Consider the following 21,858-nt stretch of genomic DNA (forward strand, 5'->3'; position numbering starts at 1 on the left):
TCATTTTTGTGTGGATATATGCAGGGCATGAGCCCCTTTATAGCACAGACATGTTCTTAGCCTGGCCCAACATGTCTCTCCTATGATGGGGCTCACATTCTGTATATATCCACACAGAAATGAGTGGCCCAAAGTATTTTACCCTTTCAAAATACCAGTTACTTATTCAGAAAAGGTAAATGTATGAGATGACCACATTGGCACAAGTTTGTTTTCTACAAAAAACTTTGAGCCAGGCTGAAAACATGTTTATTCTATAAAGGGGCTCACTCCTTGTATATGAAGGGGCTCACTCCTTGTATATATCCACGCCGTAATGAGGGCCCAAATTATATGTAACCCTTTTAAAATATCTGATTCCTTTTTAGAAAAAGGTAAAATATATGGGGTTGACAAGGTTGTCACCAGTTTGTTTGTTTCAAAAAGCGTTGGGCCAGGGTGAGAACATGTTTATTCTATGGAGAGGTTCACGCCGTCAGTTATTTATTTAGAAAAGGTCAAATTAAGTGGCAAGTTTGGCAAGTTTTTTTTTGTCATAGAAACCATTGGGCTAGGCTGAAAACATGTTTATCCTATGTAGGGCTTCACGCCGTGTATGTATCCACGCAAAAATGAATGGCCCAAAGTATTTTAATCCTTTTAAAATACCAGTTACTTATTCAGAAAAGGTAAAAATATATGAAGTGTATATCAATGAGATAGGTATAGAACTGCCTTATTTATCAAATTATGGTTCCATAACCCATACAATCATTTTCCTTAGGGGAGTGCAGGGGGTGCCCTAGTGGTTGGTATACAGTGTAATCCCAAAGAAAAATAAAAAATAAAACCACTATTTGGCACACACTTAAACACATAGGTAGATCCGCATAAAGGGAGCCAAAAAAATAAAACAACTTTTACTGTCAAATATTAAAATACAAATATTGGAGCATCTGGATTAAACACGTTGCAATTGTCTATTTCAAAATAAGACAATAGTCGTTGAGGCTCTAAGTTTGCAAAATTAAGCAGATTCCAACACTGTCAGAGGCCCATTGTAAGATGTCCACCGAGATCCCTAAAAAACTACTATGATTTGGTGCTACCCATATAGGTGGGTGAAGGGTGGGGCTTATCAGACTATCTCTTGGTAGGCAGCTGCTTACAATTATTGTGAAAAAGGTACGGCTTGCAGTGACTAAGGAATGGCCAGAATTACCTGTATTTCAATCACAGAGAGCACGCAAATAAAGTATAACCATGTCCAGATTACTCACAGACAGGCGAACACCTAGCGCACGTTTCTCCTGGACTTTTTTAGAGCCTCAACGATTTGACAGTAAAAGTTAAGTTGTATTTATTTTTTTGCTCCCTTTCTGCAGATCTACCTATGTGTTTAAGTGTGTGCCAAATAGGGGTTTTCTTTTTTGGGGGGGATTACAAAATATATGAAGGGACAAGGTTGTCACCAATTTGTTTGCCATAAAGAGCGTTGGGCCAGACTGTTAACATGTCTGTTGTATGATGGGATTCACACCCTGTATATATCTACATATAAATCAGTGGCCCACAGGATTTTAACCCATTTAAAATATCAGTTACTCAAAATTGTGCCATGTTTGCCATCTGTTTATTGCAACATAAGATGATTTTTTTTTATAAAATGTAATTTTGTTTAGGTTTTTGGAAAGTGTATTATTTTATTTAAAATAAAAATAACTGTAGATATCTTTATTACAAATTGCAATCAGTTGCAGAATAAGAAGCTGACTGATTAAGAAGACAACTTCAGCCTTGTACATTTTGCAGCTTTCTTGTACTTAAAGTGTCAGTAAACCTAAAATATAATGTTATATAATGCTGCACATAGTGCAGTATTATATAACATTATATTAGTGTTATTGTTATAAAACCTTATTTCGCCTTTGAATTTTTTTAAAATATGTCAGTTTTTCAGACCCGCTCTCTGCGCTCTTCTGAGCGGGTCTGTTTTTATTACACAGCGCATCGGGCCAGCTGTATAGTCACAGCCCGGCCCGACCGCGCCATAACACTAAGTGCAGCTCGCTTCTGCTGTCAGACAGGTTTACTGTCCCTTTAATGCTCATTCACAGTGGCTATTTTATAAATGACAATCAGCATAAACCACTGTGAATGAACATTAAGAACAAGAAAGCTGCAAAATGTTTCGTTTTCAGAATGATTTTCTATAGACTCTATAGGTAGTTTGTTACATTAAAGTTAATTTTAAAAAAAAAGCAAATAAAAAAAAAAGCTTTGAGTGGAAGTCACATGTTTCCTGTCTAGAGTGGAGCTCCAGTCTGCAGCTAGACCCTTCTCAAATATCTTGTAACTGCAGCGTGCTTACTGTCCCTTTAAATGCAATGCCTGATAAATGCTATTCATTTAAATAGACTTTTCAACCCTAGAGGAAGCAGAAGGTACTGCAAGCACCTACAGCACTAAACGAATGCCGAAGAAGGTAGCCACATTCAGCAATTTTGGGAGCCTGATTTATTATTGTGGAAGTGCAACACACTGTGCAAATCCAGATCTAAGTGTGTTGTTGCTCTTTCACAAGTAGAAATCCCACTCTGAAAATTTCCGAATGAGGCTTGCAGCCACCATATTAGACATTTGTTTAGTGACAAATGCACAAGCCTACTAAATGCCCTCATTCAGGCACGTTGAATTCAGTTGGAACTATAAGCAGCATGTTTGGATAAAGGACCATTGCAAAATCTTAATTGTATATTATGGCAAGCTGTAATCCTTCGATTTTGCAATATTTCCAAACAAATCTTATACTAGTTTCAAGCAAATCAACACATTACTTTTCTCACTGATGCTGCAAATGTATCAATATGACTCACTTTTTGTTTTCTTTTTCTAATCTTAATTTTGTTGAAAGAAATAAAAATTGTAAATGTTTTAAGAAGTTAAGATTCTAATTTCTTTTAGCTGTTTTAATGTATAGTAATACACTAAATGTTAATTGTTTCTAGGTAAAGAAAACAACAGAAGCCACTCTACAGACTATCCAAGATATGGTGACCATCGAGGATTATGATGTATCTGAATGTTTTCAGCATAGTCGTTCAACTGAATCCGTAAAGTCCACAGTCTCTGAAACATACTTAAGTAAGCCAAGCATAGCAAAAAGGCGAGCAAACCAGCAAGAAACAGAGCAGTTTTATTTTATGGTAAGCTAGTCATGTTAGGGAAGTATTGTGCAATTCTATGCAGTGGTGGGTGCTGAGGGTATATTTAGTGCATTGCGTCTTCAAAACGGTCAGACAAAGCCTTTTTTTCAAGTACAGTGCTTTAGCCAGCACAGTGATTGGCTGCTGCTACTGACTACTACTTAGTCCTGTCCCACTTAGACCATGTGACCAGAAACAACTGTTACCTGTACACTTAGAGCAAAACGGTTAACGTTGGTGCTCAACAGATTATAGGCGTTTATGTAAAAAAAATAGCATACCGTGACCCTCTTCACCACTGACATTATCACCATTACCCTTCATATCTAGCTTTTTGACCATTTGTGTTAACACTGGAACCACCACTGCTTATTGTTTGCTGAATGATCATCTTTTACCTTGTGACTAAAATGCTGCCCTTATAATCTTTCAATGCAGAAGTTCAGGGAACACCTTGAAGGAAGCAATCTCATCACAAAACTCCAAGCGAAGCATGACCTGCTTCAGAGGACTCTCGGAGAAGGAAAGGGTAAGCAAGGAAACCATTTATTCCCTAAACTTTTGTTTAGATTCTTAAAATATTTCAGTGCATAATGCCACATTAATATTGGGCATAAATGTCTCAAATTAAGATCATATGAAACTGAACAAATTAATTATGAAAAAAAAAAAATCTTAAATATTGTATTGAATATTTTTTCATGACAAAAAACACAACAAAGAGACTTAAACCATTGACTCTTGCCTGTATATGTACTTTATTGCTATATCTTTGAGATGCAGTTCATGGGAGTAAGCTATGGCAGAAGAATTTAAAGAATAAAAAAAATACTTTATTATTGCCCTTTGTCTCTAGAGTTCACATGTTCATGACAGAGTTTCACCCGCTCTCAACTTCAGAAAAGCGCGTTTACAAATCGGACTTAAAATTCACATGTGCTGCTTGCCGATGCTGTGTTCAATCAGCTGAAGATGTTGTATGGGATTCCTACATGTTAGTAGGACGCATGCGCGAAACGGGAGCGCAAGTGGTTTCCCATCCTTAGAAAAATGTAATAGCGAATGCGCTTATTACTAAACGGGCGGATGACGTAGAGTGACGGCCGCCTAACGGCCGACATTTCAATTGGTTTATATAAAAACGTGACCCAAAGAGAAATATATATATATATATATATATATATATATATGGGTTGAATTTGTGCAAGTCCGAAAATTGATTTATAAAGGTGAGAACTTGATTAATACTGAAATATATGAAATATATAAAAATTGATTAATTAAAATTATATTTATTCTAGACACATAATGCTATACCGTATCGACATTACTGTAACTTTACCATCACTTTAACTCTGCTGTTCTGGGATATGCGATACTCTACCTCCATTTAGCAACTTAGGTATTGCACTCATGTGTATTTCACTAACGAGCAGACTTGCTTAGAAACACATTTATTTACAGGTCATAGTTTAAAATCCACAGCCTAGGTCTGTATTGATTTGTGTATCTTTCAAAATCACCCTAGTTAAGCTTACTGACGATTAACACATGATTTACTTACCAGCTTTAACTCATTTGTGTCTTTAAGTGTGTATTTTTTAATCATCTTAATAAAGGTTATATTTTAAACAGCATATCTCTGCCACAAGCTCATTGCTCTATACTTAATATAGCCTATAAGGAATATGAGTACTCCCTAAGTGTACATACCATCAGTCCAGGACTGATTAAGTCATACTGAGGTGATAGACAGGTATATGGAAGGGCTATGGGGTCAGGGATTCTAGTAGAATCCTCCCAGATGTCTTCTAGAATGTTCCGCTTTCTTCTATTTATACATCTTCCATTACTGCCAGTTAGTTCAGTTTATATTGGAAATTAGATACAATTGGCTATAGCTTTGTTAATGCCTGACGTATCTTTTTTGTTAACATTAAGAAAGATAGTCAACTTTCTTAGTTTATCATGTCCCCTACTGTAATGGTCCAATCTTCCATTGACCACAGCTAGGCCTGCCTGAAGTCCTATCAATGCCCCATCAGCTCCCTGTGTGCAAGAAGAAAGTATTTCCAAAGAGTTTATAAACAGTTGCTTACACTCAAGAAATTCATTTGTACTGGCTTTCCTCTTCTCACGCTGTGTTCTTTTAAGAATATTTGAGAGCGTGGCATAGGATCTCTCATTGGAAACATGGGAGCCCCATCTTTTAAAATGGGGTCTTATGCCTCATGTACCCTTTATGGGGAGACCTAGTGGTGTGGTTAATCACAATTACTGTATTAATAATATGCATATTATAGGGGCATCCCTCTTAAACATTGGGTCTCATTCATACCCTTTTGAGACTGAATATTGCAGGAAGCGAGATAGGGGTTCTGCATTCGAACAACTTTAAGTCTATAAAATAGCTCCTTTCTGCCCATTAGTAGAGGTAATTGTTGCATACAGATCGTCTTCTCTTTTTTCAAATAGAGTCTCATGCCTATCTGATACAAATTGCGAGATGGGGGCTTCTTTAGATCCTCAGACATTCTACAAAAATAAGCAGTATACTATATACCCACCAGTCCTGTATGTAGGGTTGCCACCTCAGCCATGTTTTCCTGGACACTTATGAGTTACACAGGCTGCAGGGTGTGCAGAGGGCAACATGCATTGTGATCCGGGACAGCAGTATTCATGTTCCTCCCTCCACACCCTGCAGCATGTGTAACTCATAAGTGTCCAGGAAAACATGGCTGAGGTGGCAACCCTACCTGTATGGTTGTATATCAAGTGTGAAGATGTTGATTTTTAATGCTTTTGGTTATTTCTGTAAATATTTCATTATGCTAAAACTCTTAAATGTTTTACTTAAAGGGACACTAAACCCACAATTTTTCTTTCATGATTCAGTTAGAGAATACAATTTTAAACAACATTCAAATTTACTTCTATTATCTAATTTGTTTTATTTTTTAGATATCCTTTGTTGAAGAAATAGCAATGCATATGGGTGAGCCAATCACACGAGGCATCTATGTGCACCCACCAATCAGCAGCTACTGAGCCTGTCTAGATATGCTTTCCCGCAAAGAATATCAAGATAATGAAACAAATTAGATAATAGAAGTAAATTAGAAAGTTGTTTAAAATTGCACACTCATTCTAAATCATGAAAGAAAAAATTGGGGTTTCTGGTCCCTTTAATTCAACAAATTCAATAATCTAATAGCTTCAGGTATCAACATTTTAGTCATAGCTGGGTCTGCCATTTGTAATATAACCAAATGTAATTATTTTGATCCATCATAAATTCCTATGAGCGGTTAAATCAGATTAGAAGTTTGAATGTAGATGTTAACACTAATACTTTTGTAAAAGTCTTGTTTAAAAATCAGTGAATCACATAAAGGATTACTGGTTTAATCTATAAAATTCTATTTGAAGATCTTTGTTGAACCTGCTGTAGGAGAATACATTTGTTTCTTAAACCAACTAGGGAGCTTAGCACATGATCCTGCAAGCTATTTAATGATGTCTGCAGAGACATAGCTGCTTTTCAGAAGACTCTGCAAGAAACCTTTTTTTATTGTACTTTCTAACCTTGAATAAAAATAGCTTCAGTAGTGAGATATCACTAACATCTTTTTAACTGCAAGATTTTACCAGAACAGAGAGAGATAGCTCCTCGTTTTATAGTATAGAACTACATGGTGTGATTTATATTATAGGTTTTTTTATGTCTGGAGAAAATAAATAAGATATTTCATTAGTCAGCAGTGCTATATGACGAATGTTAAATTACCTATGCTAATATGCAGTGTATAACTTGTTATTAACAGTTGGCCAGATTACGAGTTTTGCGTTATGAGTGGCTCGGCAATACCTTGCAAGTTATTTCCACCGCTCACCTTTAATAGCGCTGCTATTACAGGTTTTCCAAAAACCGGCGTTTGTGGGCAATATGGTTGCGTTGAGCTCCATACCGCACACAAATACCAGCACTGCTTTGAGCTGCTTTGACGTGCTCGTAGACGATTTCCCCATAGACATTAATTGGGAGAGCCGGCTAAAAAAAAGCCTAACACCTGCAATAACGGAGCGTAAAGCTCCGTAACGCAGCCCCATTGATTCCTACATACACCTACATACACTTATTAACCCCTAATCTGCTTCACCCAATGTTGCCCCACCCACCTAATTTATTAACCCCTAATCTGCCGCCCTCAATGTCACCACCACCTACCTACACTTATTAACCCCTAATCTGCCGCCCCCAACGTCACCGCCACCACTATACTAAAGTTATTAACCCATAAACCTCTGGCCTCCCACATCACTAACACTAAATAAATATATTAACCCCTAAACAGAAGTCTAACCCTAACACCCCTAACTTTAATATATTTAAAATAAATTTAAATAAAAAAATTACTATTATTACCTAAATAATTCCTATTTAAGACTAAATACTTACCTATAAAATAAACCCTAAGCTAGCTACAATATAACTAATAGTTACATTGTAGCTATCTTACTCGGCGCTATGGAAGTCCCATTGAAAAAGGACTTTTTAAAAGGTGCGGTAGTTACGTTGCGTGATGGCCAAAAAACTGTGCGGTAATAGCAGTGATAGTGAAAAAGCAGCGTTATAAAGCTTTTTTACTCATAACGCAAAACACGTTATCTAGCCGAGTGTTTTAAACTAAATTTTAAAATTAAGATGTGCTTTCTCAAAACCAATGGTTGGTAATTTAAATGTGGCCCATATATTGTACCCTCTAAAAAGTGAACATATATGTTGTGAGTAAGATAACAAAGGTAGTTGAAAAGGTGACCTGTTTACTACCACTAGACACATCTATCCTAAGATATAATGGGATTAACACCTTTTTTGTTTTATAATCCACTGATGTTTCATTATTAGATCAATTTTTAGTATCAGCAAATCTCACATAGACAAGAATTTCAGTTCCAACCAGCATCACATGAAAAGTTCCATAATAATGTCCATATATTCCAGATGAATAACAGGAGGTCTGAACAATATGAGTCTCCTGAAGAACATATAACAATCATCCTACAGGCTTATCGACACTGCCTCACTCGCCCCCCATAGTCAATCTCCCCATGTATTACACCTGTCCAACGACACAGCGATAATATAGCCACTTCAGCAGCTGACCCCCCCCCCCCCCAACCTTTTACATTACTTCTCTGAAAGTACATCACTAAACTGTCCATCCTCTTTTTTTTCACTTCTCTTACCCTTTTTTAATCTCTCTTTCACACTCCTAGCCATTATTACTGGTTCCTACATTCATCCAGTACCACTCAACTTGCAATAGTTTACAATGGCAGGACTTGCACTAAGGTCATCAGACTACTACAAACATCATAGCAGATTGGATGAGAATGACCTTGTAGCTTGATCTGAAGCCAGGAAAGGAAGGATTTTAGTCCCAAACTATGTTTATATACAGGTTTTGCTATGATCAGTTTTAGTGTTCTCAGCAAATACTGTAAAAAGACAGATCATTTTCATTCAACCCTATTCTATTCTGTAATCCTGCAAAGTTACTTTGGAACTTGGACAAGAATCTGTAATCTATATGCACTGCAGCGCTGTAATTCAATGTTATTTATGTAATTGGTTACTTTTTCTGTTTGTTACAAGGATATGGGTAGTCTTATTGGATTCTGATGAAATATTGCGTCATGCCAATGTTAAACCCAATGAACAAAATACAAAAAACATATCATAGTATGCCTTACCTAAATTAATATTTTTGTTTTCTTCCAGGTCATAGAGCAGAATACATGACTACAAGGTAGGAATTTTAATCTCTCTATATTTCTTGTAAGAGATTTTATTTTTAAAGGGGATATGGATGTCAAGCCTGACTAGGATACGATTACCAGTAGTGCTTCCTGTGACACAACAGGGTATTTTATAGCAGTTGGTGTAATTGCTGTAACTACCAGAGCTACAGGGGGTGTGGTTGGGAATAAACGCAGGGATAATAGGGGTCCCAGTTATGATATGGATATAGTTGTCTGTACTGTTAGCAAAGGTCTCTGTGATGGGCAAAGCATTTTAAGAGTTTAATGACATGTAAATCAACTTTATACATGAAATCCAACCGCTTTTTATGACTGAAAGGATATTAAACTCAGAAAATGTGACAGTTTAATAATAAGAAAAATATATACTTTCATGATTTATTTGCCAGTTTTCCTGTATTTTAACTGCTTTTTTCCACTGCCTCCTGTGTGGCTGTAGTATATATATATATATATATATATATATATATATATATATGTGTATAGTACAGTTTGGCTGACTCTGCTGCATGATAAACAGTGACTGCTTAGATCAGTGCAAAATAGCACCCGACACTAATTGACCATGCAGTGCAAATAATACATCTCAAGAGGTTTTTTTTTTGGTGCATATATGGAGTTGTCTAATACACATTGCAATTGATAAAATGACATTGTTTAATTGCTCATATATACTATGCATGTATAAACATAAAGAACTATGTATCAAGCTGTGGTGCAGACCCCACTCCTTGATCTCCACCAATTGTGCAAGAGCAGGGCTTGTCAATCATAACGCAAGGTCTTCCAAGCTACATCCATGACTTCATTAGTGTGGGCCAAAGACATTTATGTCCACCTAAATATTCCAATATGTACCTTCTAGTAATTACAGCAGCACGTTCAATAATAGAGCAAGCGAGAAGGGACCTTATTTACTCACAGAATATTCCTCCTCTCAATCATCCCACAATTTACAGGATCATTGGAAACTCTCATCCATTTACCTCCCATAGATATTCCACATTCTCTGAAAGAAACCTGGGACTGCCCAGACCCTTAAAAAAGTGAGTCTTTGTGTTGTTTTTAATGGTTTCTAGGCTAGAAACCATTAAAAACAACACAAAGACTCACTGTATCTCACTGACTCTAATCTTGGGAGATGTGAACATATGTATTGTATACTTGTATGGATGAGAAAAAGGATTGGTTGTAGCCCAGCTTCTATTTTTCCCCCAGTTGTGAATCTGTCCTACTGAGTCTCTAGCCTTTAACTCAGAGCCGCAGAAACGTTGTCTTGGTGGAGTCTATGGGGTGGCCCTACATCATCTGATTAAATAAAAAAAAGCATTAAGCTATTTTAAATAAAAGAAGCATTTACAAGATTGTAGTTAGTGGTGTTATATTCACATTTTTTTGTTTAGTGTCCTCTCAAGGTGTGGAATAAAGCAAGTAGCATTTTGCTAGTTCACTCACTCAGACCATCTTGGTGAAACATTGCTCAATGAATGTTCCTTCTCATAATGTTTTAAAACATATACAAATAATACATAACTTAATTGCATGATAATGGTGATAATTCTAGTTTTATTAATATATTTCATGGATTGCTAGGAGAAAAAAAGAAACCCAAAACTTTTCTGTCATGATTCAGATAGATTATACATTTTTAAACAACTTTTCATTTTACTTCTGTTATCAATTTTGCTTCATTCTCTTGGTATCTTTTATTGAAGAAGCAGCAATGCACTCTTAGAAGCAAGCTGAACAGATTTGTAAGCCAAGGAAAATGGGCATACAAGTTCAGCCACCAATCAGAAGCTAACTCCAAGCTCCCAAGCCTATTTAAATATGCTTTTCAACAAAGGATACCAAAGAATAAAGAAAATTAGCAAATAGAAGTAAATTGGAAATTTGTTTAAAATTGCTTGCTCTATCTGACTCATTAGAGAAAAAAATTGGGTTTCATGTTCCTTTAACTAAATAAAGATTCCTTGGACAGGACATATGTCCCTTTAAGTCAAACAGTTAATTTATTGATGTTGTTATTATTTTTTAGCAGTTAAGCACGACAGAACACTGAATCAATTTAATATTTCTGAACTTTTTTTCTAATAAAACTAGTTTCTGTAGGGAAATATAATCTGGCTTTGTTGCCCTTGTTCTAAATTCTGAAACTACAGAAGGTGTAAAATCTATGAGAAAACTGAAATATCAGCAAGATCCAAGTGTTCTGCAAGAGAGGAAGCACTTTCTTCTTGCTGAGATTGAGTTAGTTGTAGGTGATATTCGCTTTTCCGTGTCTGCAAAGCAGTGTTTTGAGAATATATAATAATGACCTTTTTGAACTAAAGAGGTATCTTCATGTTTTTCTGCATGAAATGCCAAGACTGTTCTCTCCTGAAAGCAGAACGTCTAAAACCAAACGTAAGAATTTTTCATAAACGTTTTACCCAAGTTCTGGAAACATTCATTCCTTTTATATGCAGTTTATAACTGTACCCTCTATGCTTGTTGCAAAATGTTTGTTTATTTAGGATCATATTCACATTTGTTACAATAGTATTGTTTGTATTAAAAATGTCAGTCATTGAGCCATTATTTGGAATGTCTACATTTTCAGATCAGATATTATAATTATACATAATAATAATCCTCTGCTCGCATCTCCTTCTGTATTGAGCATATAGATGACGAATCTTGCTTCCTCCAATCGTTGAGTGCCCCCTTTGGCATCCAGCTTGTGGGGCACGCAACGATTGGAAGAAGCCAGATTTGTCATGGATATGCTAAATACAGAAGGAGATGCGGGCGGAGGATCAGCGGTTTACCTTAACAAAATGGTAAGTATTTAAAAAAAAAAGCATCTTTGTAAAGTTTAATGATTTAAAGTCCCCCCCTTTTTTAAGATTACTTTTAAACACTGGGCTTTAAATCATTAAATTTTACAATCACTTTAAAGTGACCAATTAGAGACAGACATAAATTAGCTCTTATACTGATCAAGAAATCACTGTGCAGAATGAGACAGTAGGGGGAAAAAACGCAAAGTTCATTTGCAGGAAAATAAATAATGACAAAACAAAACTGTTTTTTGTTTTTTTACTACTATGCACATTAAAAGATTTCGGGGGAATTCATTTATGAGTTTAATATTGTTTTAAATCCTAATTTTTTAATATGGTTGAAAGACAGTATGCCTATTGTATTCATTTTACTGTAGGCTTGTGACAAGAATCAGATCATCTCTCCTGCTTAGCTTAGTTCTTCAGTATCATAGCAAAACCTAAAGGACAGAAAGCATCTTGTAATTACAGGACACGTCTGTTGTCTTGCAGTAGAATAACATATTAGCCAAGTCTAAACATTTTAAAATAAATTAACAACTTGTTAATGTTTACTGCATTTGTTTTTCAACATCCAAGCTCCACCCACATTTTTCCTCATTTGGAGGAGCCAATCTGAGCTTGAGTCTACAGACAGCAAGGCTAGCCATGGTCGTCATTTTAGTATAAAGCACAATGTTCTATAGTTGTTAAAGCCAATTTGGAAAATCATGTAGCAGGGTTGGCCTTGAGAAGTCTCTAGTGTGCTTTTTAATTTAAATTAGAAAGTCAGCAATTTTCAGATCTAAATTACAGATAAGTGATGAAAGTATATTGCAAAGTTGTTTTACTACACATAACAAAATATGTCATATTAAAATCACAAGGTGTTTACTGTCCATTTAGGAGTATCCTTGTGCAGTGCAGCCAGTTGTACTCTAGTTTTCCAGACACAGCCCAGCCTTTGTCACCGTTTTATGGTGACTAATAAAGCATCGCTTTAGTTTGTTTCTTGCTGAGAGTGATCTCGGTTTCAGTTTAAAGCCTACAGTAATTAAATAAATATCAAGCTTGATGATTCTGTTTCTATAACAAAAGTGCCATTTTCTCAGATAATATAAATTGTGCGTCCAGTTTACCTCTCGCCTCACTCAGTGCTCATGTTCCCTTCTTCAGGCCTCCACATGTACCCCCTAAACCCCAGAAACAAAAGAAGCCCAGACCCCTGTCCCAATATATTACTAAGTTGTTTTACGGGGATCTGGAATCCTTCATCAAGGTATTGACACTTGCCTTGCTGGTGGCTTAACTGCTTCTGCTGTAATGACCAGAGACTCATGGCCAATGAGGAGGGTCATTACTTTCATTTTGTGGTGGGCTGTTTTCTCCCCTTCTGATCAACATTTGCTTCCTGAAGTCAGAGAGAAAGATGGAATCCTTTGAAATAAACATAATGGCTGCTGATTAGTAGATACACTGGAGCGCACACAATGAATGCTGTTGTAGTGAGCAACATCGTCCAGGAAACATTTCCTTCCTCATTTCTTTCTATAGTAAATTCAGCATTTCATTGTTATACAACTGCCCGGCCTCCCTTCCAGCGGCAAGTCATGCGTCATTAAAATCTCATCCTAAAACAAAGCAGCTAATCATAATGGCTCATTTCTCTGCTTCTGTTTCATTAAGTGTTGCATTTAATCTAGTTCTATTCTATTCCTTTTTTTTTTCCTTGTAAGCAGTGGTCACTAGTAAATGAACTGATATTATTTATTTTACTTTATTTATAATGCACCAACATATTCCACAGCGCAGCCCATAGGTACAATTCATATAAGTAAAACAATGATGCAATACTTGTAAGAGATAAGACAAAATGTTACTAACAAATACAGGAGGAAATGAGGGCCCTATTCCCGTGGGAACTTACTCTTGATAGTACTTTTTCTGTTAGGTTTCTCTAACTATCAGGGCAGTTTACTCTCTGTATCTCCCTATCATACATATACTCTGTCAGAAGTACAAAAGATGTGGATTTAAAAGGTAGATGAAATCCAAAAAAATTCTTTTGTGATTTAGAAAAAGCTTGCAATTTAAAATAACTTTCTAATTTACTTATATGTTCTCATTTGCTTCATTCTCTTGATATCCTTTGCTGGAAAGCATATCTAGATAGGCCCAGTAGCTGCTGATTGGTGGCTGCTCATAGATGCCTTGTATGATGTGTTAATCCATGTGCCTTGCTATTTCTTCAACAAAGGATATCTAAAGAATTTATCAAATAAGACAATAGAAGTAAACAGGAATGTTGTTTAAAATTGTTTTCTCTATCTAAATAATGAAAGAAAAAAATTGGGTTTAATGTCCCTTTAACAGGTTGACATTATTCTTTGCCTGAAAGAAAAAAAAGAAAAAAGTAAAGTAAAAGCTGTTCACTTGGTGATAAGGACAACTCTAATGTTCACTGGCTGGGGACAGTTGAAACAACGTATTTATTAAACAGCAATGAAATGCTAGATATAATACAGATTAGCCTAAGAATAATATTTTTATATGTTTTTAAAAGTATATTAGTTGTATAAATTATTGAAGAAATAAGTGTAAAAACGTGTTTGCACACACTCTTTTATTACCAGTTTTATGACATTTTGGCTGCAAAAGAGGGTAGCGACACAATATTCTCAGTGTTTGCTAGACCTCTCCGACAGTTGAGGTGTTAATGAGGCTATGTAGGGTTTTTATTTGTGTAAAGGACTGAAATAGTAAGAAATAAGTCTGCTCTCCACTGGCAGTGAAAGAGTTTAGTGCTGTGCCTGATTATCAACTGAAGAATCTCTGGCAATATGACCAATCGCTTGTGAGATAGATGGCCCAGTGACAGCAGTTAACTCAAAGGAGCAGCGAGTGTGGCAATGCTCCAATTCTCCACATTAAATCATGGCTACTTAAAGTAAATCATTAATACAGTTACAGAAAGACTACTAAGAGTGTTTATATCCCATAATGACCTTTTTATTGCAGATAACTAAATTTCACTGCAGCAGCATTCATTGTGTTGTAATTGTAAATAATTAGCACGCGCATATTTTTATATCACATGATAGTGCTCACTCATTATCAGCTCTGATTGGTGCACTGCCCTAACGGTGAACGGTATCCCATTTGGTTCTCTCTGTCTCCAGGAGTTTAATACTTTAAAATGATTAGTACTTCTAAGTCTTGTCTTTTATCTTTTACTACATTTACTATCTTTTTTTTCCATTCTGTATTTCTAATAATCCCTGTAGCCGTGGAAGAAGGAATTCGCACACAAGACATCAGGTATTGTGCTTTTGGCAGACGCTTGCTTAATCTCTTTGCCTGGTCGTATTATGTTACATTTCCTTTTCCTTGCTTTGCATTTAGTTTTACTCCAATATGAATCAAGTTTTTTTTTTTCTTTGCTCCATCTCTGGAAATGTCACTGTTACTTTGCCATGTTATGTATAACATATGTTTGTTGCTCTTACAGCCATTTTATACCATTTGGTTTATATTTGCCGGTTGTGCTTTTAAACCAGATGCAACAAGTTAACTCCTCCTTGCTCTAAAGGACAAATAAGTTTGCAATTCTTAATATATTCACTGTCATCATGTTCCAAAGTCATAATCATGTATATTAAATGGGACATTCTAATACAGAAATCAGAAATAAAGTAGCACTGCAGCTTCCAAGCAGAACACAGCCGGCAAATTCATGTTCTGCTTGCAGCTTCTGAGCTAGCCTTTAGCTATGTGTTTAACCTCCAGCTAGGGGGAGTAATGCTCAGACAAATTAGAACATGTTATTTTGAGTCAGAATGTCCTTTAATATATTATCATTTCTATTATGTATTCATATATATATACAATCATGTTAAAAAGAAAGTACACCCTCTTTGAATTCTATGGTTTTATGTATCAGGACATAATAATAATCATCTGATCCTTAGCAGGTCTTAAAATTAGATAAATACAACCTCAGATAAACAACAACACATGACTTATTACACTGTGTCATAATTTATTTAATTAAAAAAAAGCCAAAATAGAGAAGCCATGTGTGAAAAACCAAGTACACCCTTACTGCTTCCATAGGAATTAAGAGGCTGAGTAGCACCAGGTGCTGGTATTCAAATGCCCTTGATTAATTGATCATCAGCAAGTTCGACCAAATCTATAAAAGTCAAGGTTTTAGCAGTTTGTTGTACTGGAGCATTCAGGTGTGTGTTAAAGTGATGGTAAAGTTAGCTCAAACTCTATAGTCATCAGTTTCTATATATTATATTATTTATGAAGTTATTACCTTTAGAAAGTTGATTCCTAACATTACTAAATTCAACCCGTTTAAAGCAAAACATTTTCTCCCACGATCACGTTTTATTTTTTAGCCAATTGAAATTCTGGCAGTTAGGCAGCCGTCACTCGACGCTATCCTCCCTTTCATCCTTCTGCACATGCGCTGGCTACTTTTTCTACACACAGAGAAGTGCGCGCGCTCCCGTTTCACGCATGCATAGTAATTCCAGCCTAAGAATACATAATTAAGTAATCTGCTCATTACGGACTGTCGGAGAATAGCCCATGCGCATTATTATTCAGATTCTGTGAACGCGTGGAGAGCGGGTGGAACCGCAGAAGAAAGTCACTCGTAGAAGAAGACGGAAGTAGGGCTTGGAAGGAGTTTGGAGCCGAAGGGTCAGGAATTTGTCATAAAGATTTTTATGTCAAATAGATCGGTAATTTAAAAAATAACTTAGCGACTACCTAAATAATAGTTTAATAAATGCTATCTTGTTTTGATATCACCATAACTTTACCTTCACTTTAACACAATGCCAAGGAGGAAAGATATCAGCAATGATCTTAGAGAAGCAATTGTTGCTGCCCATCAATCTGGAAAGGGTTGTAAGGCCATTTCAAAACAATTTAAAGTCCATGATTCTACAGTGAGAAAGATTATTCACAAGTGGAAAACATTTAAGACAGTTGCCAATCTTCCCAAGAGTGGACGTCCCAGCAAGTTCACCCCAAAGTCAGACCATTCAATGCTCAGTGAAATTGCAAAAAAAAGAAGGCTTACATCTCAGACTCTACAGGCCTCAGTTAGCATGTTAAATGTTAACTTTCATGACAGTACAATTAGAAAAAGACTGAACAAGTATGGTTTGTATGGAAGGCAGGGGCGGCGTTTGCATAAGGCCAACAAGGCGGCCAACAAGGCAGCCGCCTTAGATCGCCCCAGCAGAGGGGCCAAACTTAGAGCAGGAGCACTATTTTTATTTTATTTTTTTACTGGTAATGCACAACTATTTTAATGTGAGCACATCTATGGCTAGCAGTTTGTATTTTATTTTATTTTTTATGTATTAAATGTACAGTGTTTAATAGGCAGTGGGGGAAATGTAACAATTCACCTGCACGTCGGTCTTTAGTTGGACCGGCAGGCTGTAGAGGATGACATGGGAGCTTGGAAGGAAAGTGTATATCAGATCGCTGTTTTTTAAAAAAATTAATTAAAACTCCCGGTGCACAGAAGATCTTTATGTTGCATCCGGAAGCAGTCTTGCTGTCAGTGTGATTGAGGACAGGAGCTCGGGAAGTTGCAGCCGTCCCACAAGTATATGTGGGATGTATGTTATAGAGAAGGTGAGAAACAGGAGAGACTTGGCTGTTTTTATCTGCTTGGAAGATGGGTGCGTTATGTGGGGTAATAGTTAGCTGTCTGTAACACTATGTGCCATAGTAGTTTCAAACCGGCACAGCTGCTGCTTAAATGTTTCTAGGCTAGCTAGCTGTGTGGAAGGGGCAATATAATTATAGGTAAACTGACAGTAACAGTGTCCCGATCAGGGCTTCTCATCTGCGCTACTTCACAATAACTCTCATGTTCTCTCCCTTCCTGTTTGTAATGATAATTATTGCTTGAAGCAATGCGTTTAGCAGGAGATCTTGTTACTTAAAATCTAACACTAGCTGAAATTGGTGGTAGTCTGGGCTTGGCTGTATCCCCCACATCATATCAGAATAAAAAAATAATAATCACACAGCAGTGAAAGTGATAGAGTATTGTGATAGAGGGGTTGGGGATTTCCCCTTCTTCATCTGATTTAGCAGCTGTTGACATAAAAGTATTATCCCTCCAAAACTTTTAACCCCCAAACCTATTTTAAAGTATGAGGTTGCCTGTATACAGGGAGTGCAGAATTATTAGGCAAGTTGTATTTTTGAGGATTAATTTTATTATTGAACAACAACCATGTTCTCAATGAACCCAAAAAACTCATTAATATCAAAGCTGAATAATTTTGGAAGTAGTTTTTAGTTTGTTTTTAGTTATAGCTATTTTAGGGGGATATCTGTGTGTGCAGGTGACTATTACTGTGCATAATTATTAGGCAACTTAACAAAAAACAAATATATACCCATTTCAATTATTTATTTTTACCAGTGAAACCAATATAACATCTCAACATTCACAAATATACATTTCTGACATTCAAAAACAAAACAAAAACAAATCAGTGACCAATATAGCCACCTTTCTTTGCAAGGACACTCACAAGCCTGCCATCCATGGATTCTGTCAGTGTTTTGATCTGTTCACCATCAACATTGTGTGCAGCAGCAACCACAGCCTCCCAGACACTGTTCAGAGAGGTGTACTGTTTTCCCTCCTTGTAAATCTCACATTTTATGATGGACCACAGGTTCTCAATGGGGTTCAGATCAGGTGAACAAGGAGGCCATGTCATTAGATTTTCTTCTTTTATACCCTTTCTTGGCAGCCACGCTGTGGAGTACTTGGACGCGTGTGATGGAGCATTGTCCTGCATGAAAATCATGTTTTTCTTGAAGGATGCAGACTTCTTCCTGTACCACTGCTTGAAGAAGGTGTCTTCCAGAAACTGGCAGTAGGACTGGGAGTTGAGCTTGACTCCATCCTCAACCCGAAAAGGCCCCACAAGCTCATCTTTGATGATACCAGCCCAAACCAGTACTCCACCTCCACCTTGCTGGCGTCTGAGTCGGACTGGAGCTCTCTGCCCTTTACCAATCCAGCCACGGGCCCATCCATCTGGCCCATCAAGACTCACTCTCATTTCATCAGTCCATAAAACCTTAGAAAAATCAGTCTTGAGATATTTCTTGGCCCAGTCTTGACGTTTCAGCTTGTGTGTCTTGTTCAGTGGTGGTCGTCTTTCAGCCTTTCTTACCTTGGCCATGTCTCTGAGTATTGCACACCTTATGCTTTTGGGCACTCCAGTGATGTTGCAGCTCTGAAATATGGCCAAACTGGTGGCAAGTGGCATCTTGGCAGCTGCACGCTTGACTTTTCTCAGTTCATGGGCAGTTATTTTGCGCCTTGGTTTTTCCACATGCTTCTTGCGACCCTGTTGACTATTTTGAATGAAACGCTTGATTGTTCGATGATCACGCTTCAGAAGCTTTGCAATTTTAAGAGTGCTGCATCCCTCTGCAAGATATCTCACTATTTTTGACTTTTCTGAGCCTGTCAAGTCCTTCTTTTGACCCATTTTGCCAAAGGAAAGGAAGTTGCCTAATAATATGCACACCTGATATAGGGTGTTGATGTCATTAGACCACACCCCTTCTCATTACAGAGATGCACATCACCTAATATGCTTAATTGGTAGTAGGCTTTCGAGCCTATACAGCTTGGAGTAAGACAACATGCATAAAGAGGATGATGTGGTCAAAATACTCATTTGCCTAATAATTCTGCACTCCCTGTATATGTGTTTTTGCTGCCAAAACTCAGTGACTATTAGCAAACATTTTCATGTGTGTTTTGTGTGTGTGTGGTGTTGTATTGTGTGTGTGTGTGGGGAGGTATTGGTTGTGGGTAGTATTGTGTGTGTGGTGTGGTAATGTGTGGTATTGTGTGTGGTATTTTGTGTATGGGGTGGTGTTGTGTCTGTCTGGGGTGGTATTGTGCATGGGGTGGTATTGTGTGTGGGGTGGTGGTGGTAATGGGTGGTATTTGTGTGTGAGTGTGCGTGTTGGGTAATGAGTGGTATTGTTTGTGGGGGGGGGGGGTGGTGGTAATGGGTGATATTGTGTGGGGGTGGTAATGGGTGGTATTGTGTGGGGGGGTAATAATGAGTGGTATTGTGTGTGTGGGGGTGGTAATGGATAGTATTGTGTGTGGTAATGGGTGGTATTGTATGTGTGTGTGTGGTGCGGTAATGGGTGGTATTGCGTGTGTGTGGGGGGTGGTAATGGGTGGTATTGTGTGTGTGTGTGTGTGGTGGGGGGTGGTAATGGGTGGTATTGTGTGTGTGTGGTGGGGGTGGTAATGGGTGGTATTGTGTGTGATGGGGGGCTGGTAATGGGTGGTATTGTGTGTGTGTGTGTGTGTGGGTAAGGGGGTAATGGGTGGTATTGTGTGTTTGTGTGGGGTGGTATTATGTGTGTGTGGGGGGGTGTGGTGCAGTAATGGGTGGTATTATGTGTGTGTGTGTATGGGGGGTAGTAATGGGTGGTATTATGGACAAAATTTATCAAGCCCCGAAAAAATGCGCCTAAAAAGTCGTTATTATTTTCGCAATAGTTTGCAATGTGTGAAGTAAAAAATGTCCCCAGTATTTATCAAAATTCTAGAGACATTTTTGGGGCAAAACATTTTTGCGATTTCAAGCGAATGGCTGATCCTAGTTTTCTTTTGCAAAAATTTAATGTTCACTTTATTTATCAATCTTAATTTTAGACACTGGTAAATGTTTTATTGTTTTAATCAAGTGATCGTTTGTATGAATGTTATTTCTTATATAGTATATATTAAAGTTATTTTTATTTTGCCCCTTCTTTGGCTCTCTTTCATTAAGGAAGGTTTGCCGTTTTTTGCAGCTTATCTTCGTTCTTTTTAATACACTTATTTCAATTACACTTAAATTATTTTACTTTTTTATAAATTGGTGTATACCTTTTTGTTATTTAATTATTAATATTATTCAGGTTCTGCGCCTTGTTGTGGGCAATTTCTAACCCTAGATACAGCAAGAAAAAGACATATTTCCATTTTCCCTCCAGACAAACAACAATATCACTCTTTATTTTTCACTCCTCACAACCTACAAATTGGCGAGATTAAAAACAGTGAATATTGCATGCACCACCTTTCATACATATATGAGAACTGCGAATATATACGGGCATTTTAAAATGCCAATAGAAATTAATACAAGAATTAGGCATTTCCAGACAACTTATTTGCATATATTTAAGACTTGCAAATGGTCATGAGTCAATTTGTTCGCACATATGAAAAGTTGCGACTTTATTGGCGCATAACCTTTCATAAATATGGTGATATCATTTGTGAGGTTTTTTTTGATGTGAGAATTTTCTTATTCTCACTTTGATAAATCTTGCCCACTGTGTGTGTTTGTGTGGGGTGGTAATGGGTGGTATTATGTGTGTGGTGCGGTAATGGGTAGTATTGTGTGTGTGTGGTGTGATAATGGGTGGTATTGTGTGTGTGGTGTGATAATGGGTGGTATTGTGTGTGTGTGGTAATGGGTGGTATTGTGTGTGTGGTGGTAATGGGTGGTATTGTGTGTGTGGTGTGGTAATGGGTGGTATTGTGTGTGTGGTGTGGTAATGGGTGGTATTGTGTGTGTGGTATGGTAATGGGTGGTATTGTGTGTGGTGAGGTAATGGGTGATATTGGGTGTGGTGTGATATAGTGTGTGTGTGTTTGTGTTTGTATATGTATGTGTGTATCTGTGTCATTGTGTATGCATTTTGTGTTTGTAAGTATGTGTGTGTAAATATATGTCCATGACTGTGTATAAATGTGTGTATAAATGAGTGTTTGTGTATGAGTATGAGAGTATGTCTGTATGTGTATAAATATTTATGTATGTTTGTGTGAAAATATGTATGTGTATGAGTGTATATATTTTTATATATATATATATATATATATATATATATATATATGTATATATATATATATATATATATATTATTATTATCAGGTATTTGTAGAGCGCCAACAG

The 21,858-nt window shown here is 36.9% G+C and overlaps 1 protein-coding gene across 6 annotated transcripts in view; it reads left to right on the forward strand.

Annotated features, from left to right (window-relative positions):
• The window catches only part of SRGAP1 (SLIT-ROBO Rho GTPase activating protein 1), a 437,132-nt gene that overhangs the window by 322,022 nt on the left and 93,252 nt on the right, over positions 1 to 21,858 (forward strand). For 4 of the 6 annotated variants that reach the window (XM_053716831.1, XM_053716834.1, XM_053716833.1 and 1 more), the window contains 4 exons: positions 2,988 to 3,185; positions 3,624 to 3,714; positions 8,974 to 9,001; positions 12,995 to 13,097. In XM_053716831.1, coding sequence (XP_053572806.1) covers positions 2,988 to 3,185; positions 3,624 to 3,714; positions 8,974 to 9,001; positions 12,995 to 13,097 — 420 coding nt within the window. Of the gene's footprint in view, positions 1 to 2,987; positions 3,186 to 3,623; positions 3,715 to 8,973; positions 9,002 to 12,994; positions 13,098 to 15,102; positions 15,137 to 21,858 lie in introns of all 6 variants that reach the window. The other 2 variants (XM_053716835.1, XM_053716836.1) reach the window with 1 other exon arrangement.

Source organism: Bombina bombina, chromosome 6, assembly GCF_027579735.1.
Source record: "Bombina bombina isolate aBomBom1 chromosome 6, aBomBom1.pri, whole genome shotgun sequence".
Lineage (NCBI taxonomy): Eukaryota > Metazoa > Chordata > Amphibia > Anura > Bombinatoridae > Bombina > Bombina bombina.